The 22,591-nt window shown below is 57.8% G+C and overlaps 1 protein-coding gene across 9 annotated transcripts in view; it reads right to left on the bottom strand.

Annotated features, from left to right (window-relative positions):
• The window catches only part of SYNGAP1 (synaptic Ras GTPase activating protein 1), a 56,830-nt gene extending 35,249 nt beyond the window's left edge, over positions 1–21,581 (bottom strand). For 4 of the 9 annotated variants that reach the window (XM_083424669.1, XM_083424672.1, XM_083424670.1 and 1 more), the window contains exons 1-3: positions 21,432–21,581; positions 8,539–8,657; positions 6,685–6,790 (exon numbers count right to left, since the gene is read on the bottom strand). In XM_083424669.1, coding sequence (XP_083280795.1) covers positions 6,685–6,790; positions 8,539–8,657; positions 21,432–21,453 — 247 coding nt within the window. In that variant the 5' untranslated portion in view covers positions 21,454–21,581. Of the gene's footprint in view, positions 1–1,392; positions 1,519–6,684; positions 6,791–8,538; positions 8,658–14,020; positions 14,648–21,431 lie in introns of those variants that run through there. The other 5 variants (XR_014507519.1, XM_083424673.1, XM_083424674.1 and 2 more) reach the window with 3 other exon arrangements.
• Positions 21,582–22,591: the final 1,010 nt, after the last annotated feature.

Below are 22,591 nucleotides of genomic sequence, written 5' to 3'. Positions count from 1 at the left end.
CTCCTGCAGAGTGAGGCCACTGGTCCCTCCAGCTCAGGAGGCCTCTCCCAGCTGCCAGTGCCCCCCCCCCGTCTTCCCAAAAGGCCCCCCATCCAAGGATGGAGCAGGCCTCACCCTGCTCAGCTTCCCAGGCCAGACCAGGGAGAGCAGCTTCTGGGGGAGGGAGGGGTGTCTGTGGCCGGAGGGTCAGAGCCCTTCCCACTGGGCTGGGCTGTCCAGAGAGGGAACCACAGAGCAGCTCTTCTGCCTGGTGGCCCCCCCCCCCATGTCCAGCCCCAAGGAGGAACCACGTGGGGGGGGGTCTTTTGAGGCAACATCTCCTCCCCTACCCCAACACACACATTTCAAAAACCATCGCTGGGTTCCCTCTAAGCAAAGCCCACCCCCAGGTCTCCTATGGGTGCCCATTCCTGCCATGGGGTGCCAGCCCCCCCCCCATGTGGCTCTTGTAGTGGCTGAAAGGCAGCATGAGGGAAAGGAGGGGAAGCCACAGGAACCCTGCCGGCAAGGGGGGTCTTGGGTCTGCTGGGGTTTCCCCCTCTTGGCTTGCTGGTCTGCCTTCAGGGGCTGGGGGGAGGCAAAGCCAGCCAGCAGCTTCCAGGTGAGCCTCTGCGGAGCCAGATGGACAGGGTTGTGGCACCTGCCCATGGGGGGGGGGGAGATGCTCAGCTGCTGCCCCTCAGCTCACCTGCACCCCGGTCTTGTGCAGGCTGCCATGGGGCTGGGAGGGCATGCTCAGAAGCGCTCTTGCCGCTGGGACCTCCAGCCTTTGGGAGCAGTTCAGGCCCACCCTGAGGCACCCCAGGGAGGAACTGGCATGGCGGGGAGAGGAAGAGAGGTGGGGGAGCTGCTGCTCTCAGGCCTTGCCGGCTTCCCTTTGGGGGTTCACCTGGCTGGGCTGGGAGGAGCCCCCTTGGGCAACTGACTCGGCTGCCACCTCTGCCCCTGGGCTCTCCCGAGGTCCTCCAGACGGGTCAGGGAGGCGCTGCGCTCCAGAAGCGGGGGCAGCAGTGATGGCAGCATCTTCGGTGGCAGCCTGCCCGGGTGCCAGGGGAGGGGGGCTGCCTGTCCCCCCCTCCCCCGCCACGCACGCACGACGCAGGCAAGCGGCGACCCCCTCCCCGGGAAGCGGGAGAGGCGAGCCAGCGCAGGCGGAGCCCCATCTTCTCTCCCCGGTGCCAGGTTCCGTAGGATCGGCCTCCGTCAGCCCAGCGCCCCGGCGCAACCTCGCATGCCCTCGCCGGGGGCGCGCTTGCCCGCCCGCCGCCCTCATCCACTCGCTCGTTGGGGCAGAGACGCGGGGGCGCGCTGCTCCCCCCCCCCCGATCGGCTGCCTCCTCCGCCCGCGCAGCGCCGCCCCCCCCCCCCCGCGGCGGAGCCTCCGGCCCTTACCTGCGCGCCAGAGGGGCCTCCGGGCCGCTAGGGCTCCGTCTCCGTCTCCTCCTCCTGCCCCCGGCCCATCGGGGGGCCGCCGGGCCCCAGCCTAGCTGGCCATGCGGCCGGACCAGCGCCCCCAGCCAGCCCGCCGGGCCGAGGTCCCCCTGGCACCCGGCGGCGGCGGCGGCGGCGCAGCTGGCCCGCTCGTGCGCCTGCCTGCTCCTCGCCCGCTCGGTGCCCGCCGCCGCCGCCTCGCCCGCTCGCTCGCTCCCCGCAGCATGCCGAGCCGTTGCTAGGAGACGGGCTCGCCTGTCAGCAGCCGCTCGCGGGAGAGCCGGGAAGGGACGGGCAGGGCGGGCGGGCGAGGGCCCGGGACCCCGGCCAGCAGGGGCCGCGGCGCGCCCGGCCCGCGAGAGCGCGAGGCGGGGAAGCCAAAACTCCCTGCGCCCCCCCCCCATGGAAAAGGCCCCGTCTGCAGACCCCCCCCCCCTTGCGCCCCGGAGTAGAAACCCCCAAGCCTTGGCTCTGCGCGTCTCTCCCCCCATCTCTGGGTCCGGGGGCGCCTGGGGCCCCTCGGCCCGGGCAGGGTCACTCGGGGTCGCGCGGGCGAGGGGGCGCCGCTGGAGTTTGGCAGCGGGCCAGCAGGGGGCGCTGGAGGCCCGCGGCAAAGAGGGGGCGTCGCGTGTGCGTGTTGGGGGGGGCATGTCCCCGGATTCCGCCTGTCTCCGGCTGCCTCTCCCCTTCATCTCTTCTTGGAGTTTCCATGGAAACCTTTTAAGCCAACTTCTCAGGGAGACAAAAATCTTTTTTTAAACCTCGAGCAGGAAAGGGGGGAAGGGAGGATGAAGAGGGAGGGGAGCGAAGGGCACACACACTGCCCCCTCCCCACAAGCCCCGTAGGAGAGGAGGGTGCAGGCCGGAGCCCAAAGACCCCCATCCCCGGAGAGGGGGCCCATGGGGAGCCAGGGCAGGGGACCTGGGGGAAGAAGCAGGACTCCCCGTCCTCTGTCGGGGGGGGGGGGGCCTGGAACAAAGCCCTCCACTGCAGGGCGCAGGGCTCAACGCTCCCCCTCTCCCCGCAGCTCCCCGCAGGGAGGGCGTTTGAGCCAGGACTCCTGGGTCCCTCGCAGCCCCACGGAACAGCAACACCCACGGAGACCCAGCTCTGAATAGGGCTGCCTGGGAAGGCAGCCAGAGGGAGAGAGGGTTCCTATAGCAACAGTTGTCAAGCGCCCAGGAGCCGTTACCTTTCAATGGAACTCACTATTATGGGATGGGACGCGGGTGGGGGGCTCTGGAGTGAATAGCTGAGAAGCTGCTGCCAGTGGGTCACGAGGGCGGGGGCTGCAGCTGAAGCCCAGCCAGGGTCCCCCCAACACACTCTCACACTCTTCCTAGGCGTGGGGCCTCCGTCAGCTTCCCCAGGAAGAAAGAGCACCCATGGGTGACCCCTTTGGGTGGGGATTCACCCAGAAAAAGGCTTCTGGCGCTTCCCCTTCCCTTTTCTGAACAAGCCAAATGCTGCTGCTTTGGGCGATCCCTCGTAGCCGAGGAAGAGTCTCTTCCGTGAACAGGGTCTTAGCAGTGAGTCCGTAAGTGACTGTGGAGGCCAATTCTGGATCCACACGTCCTTCCACAGTGGGGACAGAGGTTTCTGGGCAGGAGCTGATCACGGGGTGGATTTGCCAAGCGTGCCTTCCTCTTAGCACGTCTCTCCCTTTCGTCTTAGGCTAGTGTTTCCCAATTGTTGGTGTTTATACTACATTTTTTAAGATTTGCCTTGAGACAGTCTTTAAACCTCTTTTGTTGACCGCCAGCATTACGCTTTCCATTTTTAAGTTCGGAATAGAGTAGTTGCTTTGGAAGACAATAATCAGGCATCCGCACAACATGACCAGTCCAATGAAGTTGATGTTGAAGAATCATTGCTTCCACACTAGTGATATTTGCTTCTTCCAGCACACTGCTATTAGTTCGCCTGTCTTCCCAAGTGATGTGTAAAATTTTCCGGAGACACCATTGATGGAATCTTTCAAGGAGTTGGAGGTGGCGTTTACAAGTGCTCCGTGTTTCACAAGCGTACAGTATGGTTGGCAGTACAACAGCTTTGTCAGCAAGCATTTTGGTTCCCCTGCAAATGTCCCAGGCCTCAAACCAAGGGGACCCACCTGGCCCAGCACCCTGCTCTCCTCAAGGGGGGCGACCAGGTGTCCCAGAGGGAAGGAGCAGGACCCAATAACTTCACCAACACCCAACCATCTCACTTCTCACTTGCCTTTTTTCTACCCTAAAAGTCCCTTTCTTCCCAGGGGACTGCTCCATCCCCGGGTCACTTTCCTGAACCTTTTCCAACTCTGCAATATCCTTTCTGAGCTGAGGCAACCGGGACAGGACACAGGGCTCCACATGCAGCTGCACCATCAATTTGTATAATGGTAATGGTCCCTGCTATGACCCCAAGGTCTCGCTCCTGGGCTGTCACCTCCCGTTCAGACCCCAGGAGTGTGTATGTGAAGTTAAGATCCTCTCCCCCCCCCCCATACATCACTCTGCCCAAAGCTAGCTGGAAGTCCAAGGTGCCCATCACCAAATCCCCTCTGTCTATAGAAGTGAATTGGTTTTAAAATAAATTGATTTTAGAATGCTGTGTTACTTTTATTGTTGTTAGCCGCTCTGAGCCCGGCTTTGGTTCGGGAGGGCATACATTGTTGTTGTTGTTGTTGTTGTTGTTGTTGTTTTGTTGTTACTGAGCTATTGACACTCTCAAATATCTCTAATAGGTTTGTGAGATGGGCCTGGGCCTTGCAGAAGCCATGCTGGTGCTGCTTCAGCAGGGCTGCTTCTTCCTCTCCTCCTCCTCCTCCTCCTCCTCCTCCTCCTCCATGGCCTTGGTTATTTTGCCTCTCCAGAGACCAGATCCAAACCCCAGTCTGTCCACACAAGCCACCAAGCGGCCATGGGACGAGGGCACATTGCAACTCCCCCTGAGCCCTTGCAGTGGGGCCAGGGCAGGGTCCTCAGGGAACACTTGGGGTCCCTTTGGGATGGTGTCTTGAAGGGCGAGGCGAGGAACGTATCCTGAGTCAGTCCACCTAGCTCACTCCAGCCTGCCCTGCCTGCTGGCTTTCTCTAGGATTCCAGGGAGGGGGCACAATCGGCACTGCAGAGCAGCTGTCTCCCCACCAAGCCAGGCCATGGGTTTGTCTGCCCCTATAAATGCCACGTGGCATTGAACCTGGGACTTTCTGCATGCGGAACAGACACTCTGCCCACAGGTCCTACCATGCCCTTTGACCAGAAGCCCTGGCTGTGGCTGCTCAGGGACCAGCGCTTTGTTCAGCAGCACCCTCGTCTTCCTTGTACTGCCTATATGCCCAAAGATGTCCCTGTGGGCCCACTTCCACCACCTCCGGGCCCCACGCGACCCCTCTCCCTGCACCCCACCACAATGCCAGTGCCACCCACCCATCCACGTTGGAGAGATCATGTTGGGGCGCCTCAAAATCCCTTCTTTGTCTCCCACACCCTGAACAACTGGGTGTCCCCAGCTAATCTGGGGCACCCCAACTCCATTATCTACTGCCCCCTCTCACCCCACGGTGGCACTTGTGTGGGGAGCCCAAGTGAAATCTCCATGGGGTAGTTGAGGGGGACTTTCACCCCATGGCGACCCATGCAGGGGGTGGACACGGGGAAGGGAAGGAGAGTCCCCTAAGGAGCAGTGACTGGGCAGACATCACCGCAGAAGTAGGCTGTCCTATCCTGAAGAGCAAAAAAGAGGACAGCCCAAAAACCGCTGCCAGCCTGAGACTAATAAATAAATAAAATACCCCCCCCCAAAAAACCCAGACATTTCCTTTAAAATATAAAATTCTCCCCAGTCAGGCATGTTGGTCCCCCAAAAGAGGACGTGTCTGGGATTTTCAGGACATATGGCAACTCTACGCAGAAGGGAAAACGAGGCAGGCACCTGTGAACACCCCCCACCCCAAATTGCTCTGGATTAGAAGTATTATTAAGGTACAGGTTTGTTAAGGAGGGGATTGGTCGGGGAAAGAGAAGCTCCCTCCCTTTCCCCAGTGACCCCCCAAGAGTCATGGGAGGGGGGCTCCCGTGTGATTTCACACAAGCAGACGAAAGGGACACATCCTCTTGGCCCTGAGCCCCCTGGCCAGCCTCTGCCAGCTCAGGCCCCATTCAGACCACACCATTTCATTCACTATATGGGAATTTCTGCTCCTCCCTTTCCTACCCAGGGAGGAGCTTTTGGAGGAGGATTTGAGGGACAGAACTGACTGAAGACCCCCCACATTCTCAACAGCCCTGCAGAGAGGCCTGGGGCACTGCCTGGCGTGGAAACGTAGGAAAAGCCCGCTGGATCAGGCCACCTAGGACCCTCTTCTTCCAGTGGCCAACCAGTTGTTCCCAGGCCATGAATAACCCTATCAACTTCTCTCCTGTCTCTTCCTCGCCTGTTCTCGTTCTTCGCTCCCTCGCCTGGATCGCTTCAGTGGCCCTTTCCTCAACCTCTTCCAACTCTACGATATCCTTTGTGAGGCAAGGTGACCAGAACAGGACACAGGGCTCCACATGCAGTCACACCACAGATTTGTATTACGGCATCTGTAGTTTTATTTTCAGCTCCTTTCCTAATTATCGCTAGCATGGGATTTGCCTTTATCAAAGCCACTGCACACAGTGGATCACTTGGATCAACCCCCTGTGCTGGGAGCACTTTCACCACCAAATCCCCGGGGATGCACCACCCTCCACGCAGGGAGTGGAGTAGGTAAGGAGGTTGAATTTCCTGGGGGGGGGGGCCTGCATGGATTGAGATGGGGGGGGGTCCCAGTGGCCTGAGCACAGCACGCTGCTTTGGTGAGGGCCCTGGTAGTGCTGGAGGGGCATCTATGGGTTTGTAATCATGACCCCCACGGCACTTTTGACATGCTCCGTGTGCTCTAATGTCCCTGGAGGAAGGAGATTTTGGCTGAGGGGAGGGTGGCAGCGTCGCCTGTGGATCTCAGAGACAGACCAACGGCTTTGGTACCATATTCCTCCTCCGGGGGGAGGGCAGCCCCACACCCAAGTGCCACCCTGCTAGACATGGGGTGGATCCTGCCCTCAAGGTGCTCTCGGTGGGCTTGCTCTTTTCCTGCCCGCCTCCTCTGCCCCAGAGGCTGTGCTCCTCCGCGTGGAACCCAGAACCCCCTCCTTGCAGCTGAGAGGAAAAGCAGGGGCAAAAAGGTGACCTCAAAGTGCACGGCCCACCCCCGATCACAGCGCCCGCCCCCTGGGGGTCCCTACCGTGCTCTGGGTGGGGTCTCCCTTCCACAGGGACGCTGACGGTCCGGCGCAGGAGCTTGTTCCGAGCGGGATCCCGCTGGCGTTCTCGAAGGAGCAGGGGGTGGATCTGGCCAAGGAGAAAGGCCGACAGAAGGGCACAAGAGATAGCAGAGGGGAAAGGAGCCCCGAGACCCACCCGCTCCACCCCACAGTCCACCCCACACCCAAGCAGCTTCGGGGGCCAACGTGGTGCTCCCAGGGGAGAAGCAGAAGCAGAAGACGAGGCCCCAACTCAACAAGGGGGGGGGGCGACGGGACTCTGACCAAACCACTGAGTCTGCGATGGGTGCCAAGGCACCAACCCTGGCCACATCCACACCCGGCATTCAAAGCACACAGCTCCCCCTGAAGAATCCTGGGAACTGTAGTTTGCTGGAAATTGCAGCTCTGTGCAAGGTGAACTACAGTTCTTTAAGGGAAGCTGTGTGCTTTGAATGTCTGCTGCTGACACGTCCTCTGGCTGCTCACACACATACACACACCCCAGGGAAGAGGAGCCTTTTCTGCCCCATTGCCTGCTTCTTTTGACTATCTCCTCTCCCCAACACCTGGTGGTAGATTACTTTCTGAGGATAAGAGGAGCTTGGCAGCAGAATGGTCTCCCTCAGGAGGTGGTGGACTCTCCCTTGGTAATAATAACAATATTATTTATATGCCTTCCACCAAGCATTCAAAACTTCCCTGAGCAGGGCTGCCTTCGGATGTCTTCTAAAAATCAGTTGTTTATTTCCTTGAATCTGATGGGAGGATGTTTGACGGGGCAGGTGCCACCACCAAGAAGGCCCTCTCCCTGTAACCTCACTTCTCGCAGGGAGGGAACTGCCAGAAGGTTTTTAAGCAAAGGTCGGACAGCCATATGACCTTCGGGGTTCCTTCCATCTCTGCAGTATTGTGATTCTATGACTCTATGAACCCCAGAGCAACTCTCCTTTCCTGCTGCCTCCAGCCGTGGATGGAGGGCACAGCCATGGCAGCTGGCAGCCTCAATAGCCCTTTCCTCCACGAATTTGCCATACATCTCAGGGCAAGCAAAATACAATGCTAAGGAATGCAGAGAAATAAAGAAACAGTCACACAATTCTGTATGCAAGTTCTGTAGAACTTCCCAAAGACCAAATATAAAAATAAGACCTTTATATTCCACCAAGTGTCTGTTTCTTTACATGTAGCAGCGACAACCCTTACACAATGAGCAGAGTGCCTTCTCCGTTTTAAGGAACTGACTTTTCTATTTGAGTATGTGCTTTGCCGTCTTATCGTTCCATTGCGGGCCGACCAGAGGAAGACTTTGGACACAGAGATTGGCATCCAGTGATCTCAGGATTTCACACAGCTGGGAGACTGCAGTTTGAGTGACTGAGAGGAAAGCTACAACACTCTCGGGGATGTGGACAGCTTTTTCTGGTGTGTGGGTTATCCTCCACCAACTTCTTCTCATTACACTTGTAGTGATTATTTTCTCTTTACTGAATGAAGGAATATTTGGATGGAGCTTTGGCTTTGAGACTTCCTGTATTGCACCTGAATATGATTTTGCTACTGCATACATTATGTAAAAGCTATATTTAAAGAAACGGACACTTGGTGGAATATAAGTCTTATTTTCATATTTGGTCTTTGGGAAGTTCTATTTAATTGCATACAGAGTTGTAGGAGCTGTATGTCTCAGGGTGGCTGGGCAATGGTGGTGATGCGCTGCCTTAAATGCCTCCAATGGGCTCCCCCCCGGTGCCCCCCCCGGGAGCAAAATGCCCACCCCACCCTCCCCGTTCCCCCCCCAACGCCCCCCTCTCCCACGACCTGCCGGCCTCTCACCTCTTCCTCATCCAGCATCAGCAGCTGGTTTCCGGAGATGATGCAGAATCGGGGGTTCCAGGGCCGGTCGTAAGGGGAGTGCATGTACTGGGCGCGGTGCATAGGGGCTCCTCGCACATCTGCGCAGAGTGGAAAGGGAAGCATTAAGCAAAGGCCCCCGGGCACCCCCTTCCCTCCCACCCCCACCTCTGGCCAGCCCCTCTCCCTCCTCTGGCAAATACCCGATCGGCACCATGCGCACACACACACACACATGCTGTGGCCCAGTTCACAGGTTAGGATCAGGCAGCCATTGGGGCCCCCCAAATCCAAGGCGAGCCCCCCTTACCCCAACACCACCCCCAAGAGAACAGCCGCCATTGCTGCCACCCTAAGGGCCAAACAGCAAGCAAAGGGACAGAGGAAGCGTAAGAACGTAAGAACAGAGGGAAAGCCCGCAGGATCAGACCCAAAGGGGCCCACCTCGCCCAGGATTCTGTCCTCACAGTAGCCCAGCAGATGCCCATTGTGGAAACACGCAAGCAGCAACCAAGCACAAGAGCAGTCTCCAGCAACTAGCATTCAGAAGCACAGCCTGGCAGTCCTGGCCAGGAGCCATCAAGGGCTCGTTCTTGCAAGAGGAGCAGCTGCTGCCTTGGACCACCTCAGGCCACACTGGTCCGCCTGGCTGGCAGGTGGCTCTCCAGGGTCTCAAGCAGGGATGGGGGGGGTCTCACCTGGTGATGCCAACAACACAGCTGTGGTCAGGGAAGCCCCATTTTCACAACAGTGTGTGCCACTTTTTAAACCTAACCCTTGAAAGGACTCTCTCCCTCCCTAGTCCCCCCCCCCCGCCCAAATGAGCCAAGGCTCTTCCTGTAGCAGAGCAAGTGGTCTGTGCAAGGTGTTAAAACCAGGGATGGGGCAGGGCAGTTCGATGACTCCCCAAATATCCCAAGTCCCCCCCCCCCACAGCCTCAAACTAAGGCCAGGAGAATGAACTTGACCGTTTCTCTTCACCGTTTACACAAGCACCGCACATGCAGAGGCTATAAGATTGTAGCAATAAGCAGATACCATGTATCTTACTGTTTCCTCTGACTATCCAATATAGAAAACTGTAGAAACTATCACCAAAATTCAATGGTTTGACCGATTTCCTTGGTTCCAGTGGTTAATATCTCCTCTGGAAGAGGGGAATCAGGGCCCCCCTGCCTCCATAATCCCTTAAACATAAAGGTCACACTCCTTGCCCCTCCATAAGGTGTGAATAGGAGGCAGGAGGCAATCAAGGACAGCACATACCCCCGGCAGAAATCCAGGGATGGCGGATTGAATTCTGATGCTTTCAAAGGAGCAGCACAGGAAAGCCTTGCAGCTAGGGGGATGTGTAAATACTTTTATTGTTCTTGGGAACTTAAGTCCAGGTACTTAAAAGGTGACTGGAACAAGGATGGTGAACAGAGGGTTGGGTGTTGGGCTCATGTTTCTACACGCCAAACACTCCTAACTTTGTGACATTTGCGATGTATTGATGATGCTGTTGAAAAAATGTATTATGGGAAATGGGGAGAGGTCTTAAAAGTCCACGCAGCCCCAGGCTCGGGGCTCCTGATCTTTGTGTGTTTGCGCCTTGTTGCAACAAATAAAGATCAGGTCTGCTGGCCGCTGTTTTGCTTCTTGAACTTGGCTGGAGACTCCTCCTTTTGCTGACCAGAGGGACACTTGTCACCCCTGGAAGCTGGATGCCAACCGGCTTGGGGGCTGGGACAGCCTCTTCAGCCCCCTTTCCTCTATGGCGGGGTGGGGTGGGCAACTACAGGAGGTCCCTGGCAGAGGCAGGGGTGCTGCTGCAACGACCCCACCCTGGGGAGCCCTCAGCAGCCTCCTGGCAGGCTCTGTGGTCCGGGAGGGCTCAGGCGGAAGGAGGACCAGTGGGACCTGGAAGGAGGAGGAAGAGGGGCCTCCTCGCCTTCCTTCCTCCTGCAGCTGAGCCTCCATTTGGAGAGCGGGGATGGAATCTCCATATGGGGGTGGGGAGCAGAGGATGGGGAGTTGTATAAGGGCCTCGCCTGGCAATGTGGTGCTGCCCTCCAGTGGCGAGAAAAACCCAGCGAGGTCCTAGAAGCTAGTCCATTTACGTGTGTGCTCAGGGGAGCTTCAGCTCCCTACAGAGTGTGGGGCTGACAAGCAGGTCACCCCAAAAGGTGCAACTTGCAACCTGTGCATGGCTTGCCAGGCCCAAGGAGAAAAGGGCGGCAGCCTCAGCCTCCGGGTGCCAAAGGACCAGAGGATCGGTGCTCTGAATGCGCAGGATATATTTAGATCCTTAAAAGAGATGGGTGGGAATGTGGGTGAAGAAGAAGCCAAGCTCAACAAGGTGGCTAAGATCTTGAGAAGCCGCTCTGAGGCTTCAGCACAGGCCAGAGTCCCGGACCCCCAGCCCAGGGGGTGCCCTCACTGCCAGCCCCACCAGCCTCTGGAAAGGAGGGCCCCCCCCATGCCCACAGTTGCAGGTCAGCTGCCAAGGCCCCCGACCCCCCTTCCAGGCCCCTTCCTTCTTTCCACTGTTACTGGTAGCAAACCTTCTCTGGATGCCTTGCAATTGCACACATCAAAACCAAAGCCATAAACCAAACACTAAAACCATAACCCCTAAGGAAGGCATATAACAGCCTCCCCCCCCCAGGTGCCCCCCCCAGGATGTTGTTTTGGAAGGCTGCTCCTGTCAGCCTCATCCGGTTGCGAGATGTTTCCCATACCACCGGGGGGGGGGGGCTGGTTAGGTGAGGCAGCAGATAATTAAAAGTATGTTACAAAAACGCACAGCAGCACCAAAATTCCCACAGCTGAAGATCTGCAACTATACAACTATACACCTCACAGAAAGGCATTGAGTCTGAAAAGCCAGAGAAAGCCAAAGTGGCCCTCTCTGCCCTTCATATTCCCTCTGAGGGGAGGGAGCCATGGCAGATTTAAAAGAGTTTAGAACACAGGGTTCTGTCTTAGGCCTGGTCTTATTCAACATCTTTATCAACGACTTGGATGATGGACTCAAGGGCATCCTGATCAAATTTGCAGATGACACCAAACTGGGAGGGGTGGCTAACACCCCAGAGGACAGGATCACACTTCAAAACGACCTTGACAGATTAGAGAACTGGGCCAAAACAAACAAGATGAACTTTAACAGGGAGAAATGTAAAGTATTGCACTTGGGCAAAAAAAATGAGAGGCACAAATACAAGATGGGTGACACCTGGTTTGAGAGCAGTACATGTGAAAAGGATCTAGGAGTCTTGGTTGACCACAAACTTGACATGAGCCAACAGTGTGACGCGGCAGCTAAAAAAGCCAATGCAATTCTGGGCTGCATCAATAGGAGTATAGCATCTAGATCAAGGGAAGTAATAGTGCCACTGTATTCTGCTCTGGTCAAACCTCACCTGGAGTACTGTGTCCAGTTCTGGGCACCACAGTTCAAGAAGGACACTGACAAACTGGAACGTGTCCAGAGGAGGGCAACCAAAATGGTCAAAGGCCTGGAAACGATGCCTTATGAGGAATGGCTAAGGGAGCTGGGCATGTTTAGCCTGGAGAAGAGGAGGTTAAGGAGTGATATGATAGCCATGTTCAAATATATAAAAGGATGTCACATAGAGGAGGGAGAAAGGTTGTTTTTTGCTGCTCCAGAGAAGCGGACACGGAGCAATGGATCCAAACTACAAGAAAGAAGATTCCACCTAAACATTAGGAAGAACTTCCTGACAGTAAGAGCTGTTCGACAGTGGAATTTGCTGCCAAGGAGTGTGGTGGAGTCTCCTTCTTTGGAGGTCTTTAAGCAGAGGCTTGACAACCATATGTCAGGAGTGCTCTGATGGTGTTTCCTGCTTGGCAGGGGGTTGGACTCGATGGCCCTTGTGGTCTAGTCCAACTCTATGATTCTAAGATGCCAGGAGCACGGGGGGGTGGGGAGCCCACAGCTAAGGGGTCACTGTGGAGAAGGCTCTCCCACGAGCCACCTACTCACCCCACACATACCAGAACAACTGTTGAGAGCCCTCCTCATTTTAATGCCCAGGCAGGTCTGGGGGATGGGGTGGTCTCTCAGAGGCCGGGTCCTTTAGAGCTTTAAACACCGCTGGGAGCATCTTGACTCAAGCCCAGGAATTACAGGGCAGCCAACCTTGGCAGGGGGCAGCCCTCAGCCTGTGTCCTGGCCGCAAGGGGAAGTTTGGACTTTAAAGGTCAAGAACCTAAGGCCTGCAGCCCTTAGAATTGGGTGCAGAACAGTCTGGAAGGGCAGGGCAGGCGATCCCATCTTTTTCCAGTTCAAACCTTAAAGGTAAAGGACCCCTGACAGTTAAGTCCAGTCAAAGGCGACTCGGGGTTGCGGTGCTCATCTTGCTTTACAGGCTGAGGGAGCCAGGTTGGCCCCAGTTTTTCCGGCTCATGTGGCCAGCATGACTAAGCCGCTTCTGGCGAAACCAGAGCAGCACATGGAAATGCCGTTTACCTTCCCACTGGAGCAGTACCTATTTATCTGCTTGCACTTTTGGGCGTGCTTTCGAACTGCTAGGTTGACAGGAGCAGGGACCGAGCAACGGGAGCTCACCCCATCATGGGGATTTGAACCGCTGATCTTCTGATCGGCAAGACCAAGAGGTTCAGTGGTTTAGACCACAGCGCCACCCACGTCCCTGGTCCCCCTCAAAAGCTTCTCTTCGTCCTCCCCTTGGCTTGCCTCCGGGATCTGAGTGTCCCAGTGGTGATAAGGCCCACAAGCTGCCCCCCCCACACATGGATTCCAATGAAGTAAGAGAAGCAGGTGCCCCTGGGACTGAGCCAGTGCCCAACTACCCACTTCCCTCCACAACACCCCGCCCTTTGCCTGCTGTGAGATGAGCACTGCCTCTCCCTGCACAGGGATGGCCCTTGGGGACCAAGCACCCGAGTCCCCTGCCTCCGTCTGGCATCTCCAAGGAGGATGCAAGCTAAGGAGCAGAAGGCATGTTGAGACTGAGGACTGGAGGGGGGGGCGGTGCAGCTTTCAACAAAGTATCTGACCAAAGACACCCACACACCCAGTAAGCTTAGAGGAGTCCTGGAATCAGCGGGTCAAGGACTGGTTAAGTTAGTCGCAAGCAGAGTGTAGGAAAGAGGATGGGATGTAGAAAGTGGGGTTCTCCAAGGATCCAGAACAGGGCCTCTGCTTGGTGAGCAGAGAGGTGGCCACATCTGCCCTGGATATTGTAGAGCTGGAAAAGGTCTGTAAAAGGGGGCAAAAGAAATTATCGGGGGGGGGTGAAGCAGCTCCCCATGAGGAAAGGTGGCAGCATTGGGGACTTTTTGGCTTGGAAAATAAGGATATTATGTGTCATCCAAGGAGGCGGAGGTATTTCTTGCAGCAATGGATCTTCAAACGCATAACGCTTGGAAATGGTTTGTCAACAATTTTATCTTTTTCTGATCACCTACAATGGCCCAGTGTGTATGAACTTACTACAACCAGCTCTTCTGTCACTAGTGACTCTTCTGTTTTTCCTCCATCTGCAAAATTTTCAGAAGTATAAGCTTCCTCACAACCAACGACAGTGTTTGCTTCCTCTTCTGTGTACTTTATGCAGCATATTTGTGCTAGCCAACCGTGTGCCAGTTCTTTCTTCTGCTGTTGCCCATTTCTCAGTGTGTTTCCAGAAAGAGTGAAGCCAACTCTTCTAACATCTCCCTGCTCAAGCTGGAAGGTGTGCAGAGGAATATGATAAAGGGTCTGGAAACCAAGCCTTACGCAGAACGCTTGAGGGGATTGGATGCGCTTAGCCTGGAGGAGACTGAGAGGAGATATGATGGCCATCCTCAAATATCTCAAGGGCTGCCGCATGGAAGATGGAGAAAGCCTGCTGTCTCCCGCTCTGGAGGGTAGGACTCGAACCAGGAGCTTCAAGTGACAAGAAAGGAGATTCCGAAGAAACATCAGGAAGAACCTTCTGACAGCTAGAGCTGTTTGATAGCGGAACAGAGGTTTCTGAGCAGAGGTTGGGCGGCCAGCTGCAGAACACCCCCTTGGACTTTCCTCCCACATTTGTGAATCAATATAAAGTAAAAGTTTTCCTTCAGCTGACCCTGTTTTTGGCAGTGGAAGGGTCTCGCTCAGGAGGTGGTGGGCGGGCTCTCCTTCCTTGGAGCTTCCAGAGCAGAGGTTGGGCGGCCGCCTGTCGTGGATGCGAAGAATCGTGCATTGCAGGGGCTGGATGACCCTTGGGGGCCCCTTCCGATTCCCACGTCAGCGGGATATTCCGGGGCTTAGGCATTAGTCAAAAGGAACCTCCTCCTGGGATCCACGAGTGGCGGGGAATTGTGGGGCTGACGAACCCCCTTGGCCTCCGGGGCGCCTCCTCCTCCTCCTCCTCCAGCCGCCCAGAGGCTCCGCCCCTCCGGCGTCAGAGGCTCCGCCCCTCCTCACGAGCCTCCCGCCCCTTCTTCCGAGGCCTCTTCCTCGCCCACCCCCCGCCGACCTCCTTCTCTCCCTCGCGGAAGCGCCCGGGCGGGTGGGCGTCTCCCGGCTCCCGGTGGGAAGCGAAGGCGAAGCGGCGGCCCCGGCGACCGAGCTCCGCCCTCGCGCTCCGCCTGAGGTAAACTGAGGCGGCGGCGGCGGCGAGGAGAGGCACTGCGGCTGCGCAGTGGAGGGGCCGAGGGGAGGAGCCTCCGCCGCCTCGCGCGCCCCTCGGGCCGGCAAAACCCCGCCCCTCTACGTCAGCCCAGCAGCAGGGGAAGCCACGCCCACGTCCTCGCCTCCTGCGCGCAGACGCAGCGGTCGCAGGCGGGACGGCGGGACTCCCCGCCACATGACGGAGCCCCGCCGCGCTACAGGGTGAAGCGCCCCGAGACCTATGGCTGCAGGGGGGTATACAAGTTTGATTATTAATAATAGCAATAATAATAATAATAATAACATGCATACGATAGTGGGGGCAGGTAAGTCTGCCCCACATAATTGATAACAAGAATGGCAATGCCCATCAGTTTTTTGGGGGTGGCCCCCTCAAATATTTGATGGGGGGCGTCAGCGCTGTGCTCCCAATGGAATCCTACCCCCACATGACCCGGGGGGGGGGCGGCGGGAGAAGCAGCGCTGCCTCTGCCCTGGCCCATCCTCTGAATTTGGCCAAAGCGTAAGGCATCTTTCTTGCGAAATCGCCGTAAGGCACTTAGACGGATGGCATTCCTACTATTACAACTAATCATAGTAATCTTAGCACGGGAGGCAGGAGTCCCCCTGTCCGGGTCCCCCCCCCCCCCTTGTGCTCCTGCATGGCTGCGAAATTTGCCCATTTGGGGGCTGGCCTTCCACTTTCTGAGCTGCCGACCTTGAACTGGGGGGCCTGATGCATGAAAAGGCAACCAGCTGAACTTAGAAGCTTTTGCCCTTTACCTACTTCCCCAAAGTATTTGACGCTATTAGGCATGGGGGGGATCCAAATGAGGTGTGTCAATGGCGAAAGCATCCCCCTCCCCCCCAAAAAATCTCAGCCTCATTGGTTCCTTCCGAGGGGCCTGACTGAAGAAGTCCCTGCCAGGGAAGGGGGGGACAGGTCCCTCCGGGGCCCACTTGAAGAGGGGCCCTGGGGCCACCTGGGAGGGGTGGGGGGCACAAAAGGCCTCCTTCCCTGGCCAGGAAGGGAGCCAGCAGCGCCAGCCTCCGTCTTGGCAGGGGCTGCAGAAAAATATGGGCCCCGCTTGGCCTCTCCCTCCAAAGGGCTCCTGAGACAGCAGGTAGGGCAGCCCCACAACTGGGACGAGGAGGGGCTGACGCTCCCCACAAGCTCAGAATGGACTCCAAGAACCAGCCCTGGCATCACACGGGACTCGGGTGCGAGAGAGTCACCCAGCAGGCCACCCAGGCATGGCTTCCTCTGGAGGAGGCCTTTGGGAAGGGCAGTTCTTCTTGGCTTTGCATCCTTTCTTGCCCCCAACCATTTTTTCTCAGGGAGCGGCCTCCCTAGATGGGCCTCCCTTGAACTACAACTCCCATCATCACCCACGTGGCCAGCCTGGCAGGGGCTGGTGTAAGCTGCCCTCCCCAAAATGGCGGGAGGGTGCCAGGCAGGGGGCATTGCCCAGCACCCCATCTCCCTCTCTCCATTTTATCACCCAACAGGGGCAGACCAGGTGTGTCCTGAGATACGCAAGGTGCCTAACCCTAACCCTGCCCTTTGGAACTCCCTGCCTCTTGAAATCCAACAGGCACCTTCATGGGACTCTCTGCAGAGCCTGCTGAAAACATTTTTGTTCAGACAAGGCTGCATAGGTGCTCAGAAAGGAGAGGTTATTTTAACCTGTTTTAGTACGTATTCTAACTTTTGTAGGGTTGTGATTTGCCCCAAATTTTGCTTGTTTTCTCTTTTTGTAAATGGATGAGGGTTTTTTCAGTCAAATGGTGTGTAAATTTCATTAAATTTTGTATTTTTTGTATTGTATGTTTATGTTGTGAACCACCCTGATATCTACAGGTGGAGGGTATAATAATAATAATAATAATAATAATAAGGAGTTGGGCTTCAAATGTCTCCAAGGAGCCCCCACCAAGCTCCATAAATATGGGGGAGGGTCCACTCTGCCATCTCTCCCCCACCAGAAATGCCCCTTTTGCCTAACAGAGAGCCCTTTTTAAAAAAAACACTAAGCAAAGTGCATTTTACACGCTGTCAGCTTGTCAGATTTTGCTGAAAAATGAAAATCAGCTCTTTTTTTGAGTGGGGGGGGGCAACTCAGACAGTTCCCTTCCAACTTGACAATGCGATGATTCTATGATTCTACAATCTTTGCATACGGCTTGGTTCTAATAAGCCTCCTAACAGGAGTTTTACCGGAACGTTGAAACGTAAAACAGGCAGTTGAAAACAGTCGGGGAAATGCTTAAAGTCGTCAGCGAGCGGAAATATGAAAAGACGTGTCTGCATATCGAGTGTCTGGGGGGGGGGCGCTGGAAAGAGTCCCCGAAAGTCTCTTCTTTGCTTCCTGGCCCTGAGAGCCACCAGCCTCGCCTCCCTTCCCCAGCCCTTTTCCAAGCTGCCTAAGCCAGTGGGCACCTTCTCCTCATGTGGCAAGGAGTTCCACCAGTTAACTGGGAGAAATGCTGCCTTTTCTCCCTCTGAACTTCACCCCCAGCGGCTTTTTTGGGGCAGCTGCCCTCGCACTCGCCTCCGCATGCTCCCCACTCGTAATTTCAATCCCTTCGCTTTCAGGCGCAGCCTTGGCCCCCCTGCCCAAAGGCGGCTGCGACAGGGAAGGGTGCTTCCCTGCAGCTTCGAGCAGCAGGCAGAAAGAGCCAGGCCCTCCTGAGACAAACACCTGGGGGGGGGCGGCAGGTTGGCAACACAATCTTGCCCCCAGCAGGCAAAGCAATGCCAGAGATGGCCCAAGCAACCACCACCACCTTTCTTGTTTAATAAATTTATATCCTTGCCTTCATCCCATCTCCACAGGCAGATGAAAATCACCCAGCGTCACCCCCCCCCCAGCCCAGTCCAGTCCTCCACACCCCCTAGCCAGAAACTCAGGCGCCCTCCTCGGCTGACCCTGTGTGATTGCATTCCGAAGTGCAGCAAGTGGGTTTCAGAAATGCCCCACGGAAGGGGGCTGGAGGAGGGTCCACAACCTCCCAAGCAGCGTTAGAAATTAGCCAGGTGCCAGGCGCGTTTGGCGACTGGCACGGGTCCAATTCTGGCCACGTAGCGATCTCAGGATGCCAGGTGGCGACAGGGAAAAACAGAATGTCTCTTAGAGAAGGAGCTGAAATGTTTTTCTCGAAGCTTAAATTTATTCTGAATTCTTATTTCTGATGTTTAGAGGTGTGCCAGCCGCTTTGAGATTTGTTTGTTAAAATATAAAGCAGTATAGAAATGATGTTATTCGTAATGATGATATCATTGCTAACAACCACGAGAAAAGGCGCCTAGACGTTCAATTGTGGCAACCATAGTCCAGGTTTCAGGTGCCATTTGGCAATGAGATTATATATATCTGAGATTCCAACCCCCCTCCATGAATTGGCCTGAAGAGGTGCCAGGCTGGTGCTTGTGGCTGCCCCCCCTCCCGAGCCCCCCCCCTTGCACTCTCTCTTTCTTTGCCATTCTTTCTCCACCTGCTGGAAGGCCAATTCAGGATGGAGAAGCCTGTAAGGCGCCACCAGCTTTTGGGTGGGTGGGTGGGGGACACATTGAAGGAGGGAGGGGGCCAGGGACCTGGGTGCGAGTGGCGCTGCCTGCCCCCCCTTGCTCCCCAAGTCCAACAAGGAAGAGCCACAGGCCAGGAAATGGTGGCAGAGAGGGGAACAGCCCCCCCCCCCCGCAACGTAAAAATGCCAAGCTCCCACACACATTGCTTTTGTGAAAAGGACTGGCTGGCAATATGCAAATGGCATGCAAATGCGAATCTGCTCCCAGCTCGAGGTGCCAATCAGATCTGGAGGCATGCAGATCCCTTCTCCACAAGCTCATTAAATCATCTTCAAGGATGCTTGCCAAAAAATCTCCCCCCCCCCCCCACAGCCACACATCAAGAGGGGAACATGTGGCTTCGGCCCAGGAAAAGCGAAGTTTTTTTGGGACCTCTCCAAGGAAGGCTGTTTCCCCAGCAGGCAAAAGGAAGCACCCAACCTCTGCTGGTCACATGAGGCAGAGCCCCCACAAGGTCACCTGGACACCCCCCCCCTACAGGACAGGGGCACGGATCCTGCCAAAGCACACTGTTAACCCTTCAGCTGCCTGCCAGCCACCACAGAGGTGTCCCAGACCTGATCTCTGTCCTGGAGACCCCCACTCCCCCTTTCCATCCTCTTTCTGTTGCTATGCAAATGATATGCAAACAGACAGCGGCAGAAGCCACTGGGCAGCAGCATCTTGTTGGGGGGAAGCAGGAAGGAGTTGTACCACTGTAGACACAACCAGAACGCCCCCCCCCCCACCGGAAAAAGGCCCTGGGTGGTCTCCCAAGGAGAAAACTCAGGGCGGAGGAGAAGTGGCCACCCTCCTCTTGCCAAGTCATTCCTGGGGGATTGGGACCTGCACCCCCAAACAACTGTGCTATGGGTCAACCACAGAGTGGCAGGATGGGGGGGCAGCCCCAGTTCCTGGAAGTGGCAGCAGAGCCACTCGGGCAGCCCAGGACACGCCAGCAAAGGAGGGGGCTTGGGCTGCCCCCCTCCTCCTCCGGCCACCCGATGGGAAGGTGGGGGTGTGGAGAAGCCGGACCTTCCTGTCTTGGGGGGCAGAAGGAGGTCTTGGCGGGTGTGTGTGGCTGGGGGGGGGGGACAGCAGCTCCCTGCAGTGCAGCATCACACTCTGGGAATGTGCTTCTTGCTGAAACAGCCCCCCCACCACCCCAGCATCCCTCTGACAGGGTTGCCTAGCAACATCACGCCCCCTCTCCTGCCACAGGAAGAGAAGGGAGGCCTCCGGGTGCCAAGCGAGGGGTCCCAGAGCCCCCCCCCCGTCCCCCGGAGAAGCCCCTTCCTCTTAAGACACAAGGACTGGGAACAGAGAGCAATATACACACACATACACACACCCTGGTCACTTTCTCCCCTCTCTCCCCGTCCCCCACATATCACTTGGTGTGGGATCCTGATACACTGCTCCCCCCCCCCGCCATGCTTTCAATGGCACAACCACAAAATATATGCATGAAAGTGTTTGCCAGGCGTACTGCAGCCCCCTCCCCACAAAATGCTGCCCCTCACCCACTTTGCCCTCCTGCCTGTGCTGGTGCTGCACTAACCCCCCCCCCCCATGGCTGAGAGGGGGTCTGCCCCACAGGAAAGGCAGGCACAGATTGAGGCTTCTAGGCCTCTGAGCATGGGCAGAGTAGGAGTTAGGAACCTGCAGGTGCGCGGAGCAGTCTCCAGGTGTGGCAGGAGCCCCTGTTCCCTGACCACTGGTCCTGCTGGCTGCTGAGGGAGACAGGCTGCCACATGAGGGCCACAGGAGGGGGTGGCACAGCTGGCAGTGGGAGGGGGCACTCAGGAAACCCCCAGGACCCTATTCGGACCCCCACCCCCGAGCTAGCATCATGGTGTGCTCAGCAATTGGAGGGGGGGCGCATTTGGCGGATGGGACCACATGGCAGTGCCAACCCTGACCCTTTGCACGGCAGGAAGTGGGATCGCCAGAGAGGGCTAGTTTTTTTGGGGCGGCGAATTTGAGGGTTGAGGTGGAAGGAGAAGGAAAGACCGAGCTATGGGTCAAGCAGGGGCCTTCAAGGATGCAGGCAGGAGGAAGGGGCCCACTCTGTCAAGGGAGGACGGCAGATGTGAGCAGCATGGGCCGGGGGGGGGCAAGAAGAGCTATAAGACACCCCCCTTACAGGCCTCCGTCTCAGGCAGAACCCCCCCCCCCCAGCTCAGCATCTGCGAGGAGCAGAGGGGATCCCGGGCCTCTGGTGGTGATGGCGGGAGCCTCGCTCGGCCTCCTCTCCCCACAGAAGGGTGCGGGGGGCGGGAGGAGCTGCGCTACCTGCCCCCCAACCACGAAGGCCTTCCCGGGAAGGTCTGGGATCCAGCGCTAGGATGACGCCTCCCTGCCCCCTCCGCCCCACGTGGAGACCCAAGCGGGCCGCGCGCCAGACGGGGGTGGAGTGGGGGGGCACCTGTCCCCCCCCCAAGTTCCAGCCGCCCCCACCCGCCTTGCCCGCCAGGCCCCAGGACGACCCCCAAGATACACAAAATAATCTCCAGCCTGCAGCCCCCCACCCCCACTCCGCGCGCCCCGTCAATCCTAGCCCACGCCAGCCTCGCTCCGGATTCACCGCTGCATCCCCCGAAAATGGGGCGCGGGCTGGGTGGACCGGGCCGGGGGCGGCGAGCTCCCCCCCCTCACCCCCCCCGGACACACACACATCCACGCGCGCGCCCGTACCTCGGAAGGGGGCATAGGACATGGTGCCTTCAGCCTCTGCCTGCGCGCTCGCGGCTCATGGACCAGCCGGGGAGGGGGTCGGCCGGCCCGGCAGGGGAAAGGGAGCGGGAGCCGCGGGGAGGGGGCTCGGCCCGGCAGGAGGAGGAGGAGGCGGCGGCGGGCGGGGGGGGCGCCGGGCCTGCCTGCCTGCCTCCCCCGCACTGCGCCCCCGCCCGCCCGCCCGCCTGTTGGCGGCGCCTCCCCGGCTGGTCCTGATGCGAGAGGATGTCGCCGCTGGTCCTGATGCGAGAGAGGATGCGGGCGAGGATGCAGGCGGCGGCCGCGGAGGAGGATGCTGGCGCGGAGGCTGCGGCGCGCACAGGCTCCCTCTCGCCGCCGCCGCCGCCGCCGCCGCTGCTGCTCTTCGCTCCTCCTCGCTCCTCGCCTTGCCGCCTCCTCCTCCTCCTTCCTCTTCCTCCTCCTTCTCCGGCAGCCGCCTCAGCATCACAGCCCGGCCGGCCGCGCAGAGGAGCAGCAGCAGCAGCAGCAGCGCATCTTCGCCGCAGGAGCGCTGCCCACTCTTAAAGGCGCCCGCCGGCAGCAGCTGCTGCTGCATTTGGAGGGGGGGGGCACCGGAGCCGCTGCGGAGGGCAGGAAAGGCGAGGTGGCGGTGGAGAGGGGGGTGTCTCACGGTGCCCCCCATCACGCTGGATCCACCACTCTCCCGGCATGACTCCCCCTCCATCACAGGGCACCCCCAGCTTGCAATTTTTAGGTGTGGTGGGCGAAGAAGGCAGAGTCTGATGCGTGGGTTACTACTTTCAACCTTCCCCACGTGGCGACACCCCCATTCTTATCACCCAGGGTGCAAAGGCTCCGCACAGCTCCCCCCCCATCCCAAGGCACATCTGGAGGGGAGTGCAGTGGCTTTGCTAGGCCCTGCTCACTCCTTCCTCCACCTCCTGACCCAGCCACACAGAGCAGAGGCCTGTTGCACTGGCCCCTCCATCCCCACAGCAAGCTGGAAAAGCAGGACCCTCATGGGCCCATTTTACAGACAGGGAGGACTGAGGCTTCTGGGACCTCTGGGGTCATGTGCGCTCTCTTGTCAGCTGGGCCAGTTGTAGCCTACAGACAACCCTGTGGTGTAGGCCAACCCTGCAGGCGAAGCAGGACCTCCT

This window comes from Podarcis tiliguerta (genome assembly GCF_965153285.1).
Source record: "Podarcis tiliguerta genome assembly, chromosome: 2".
Classification (NCBI taxonomy): Eukaryota; Metazoa; Chordata; class Lepidosauria; order Squamata; family Lacertidae; genus Podarcis; species Podarcis tiliguerta.
The sequence above is the reverse complement of the archived record's forward strand: the minus strand, read 5'-3'. Positions and strand labels throughout refer to the sequence as shown.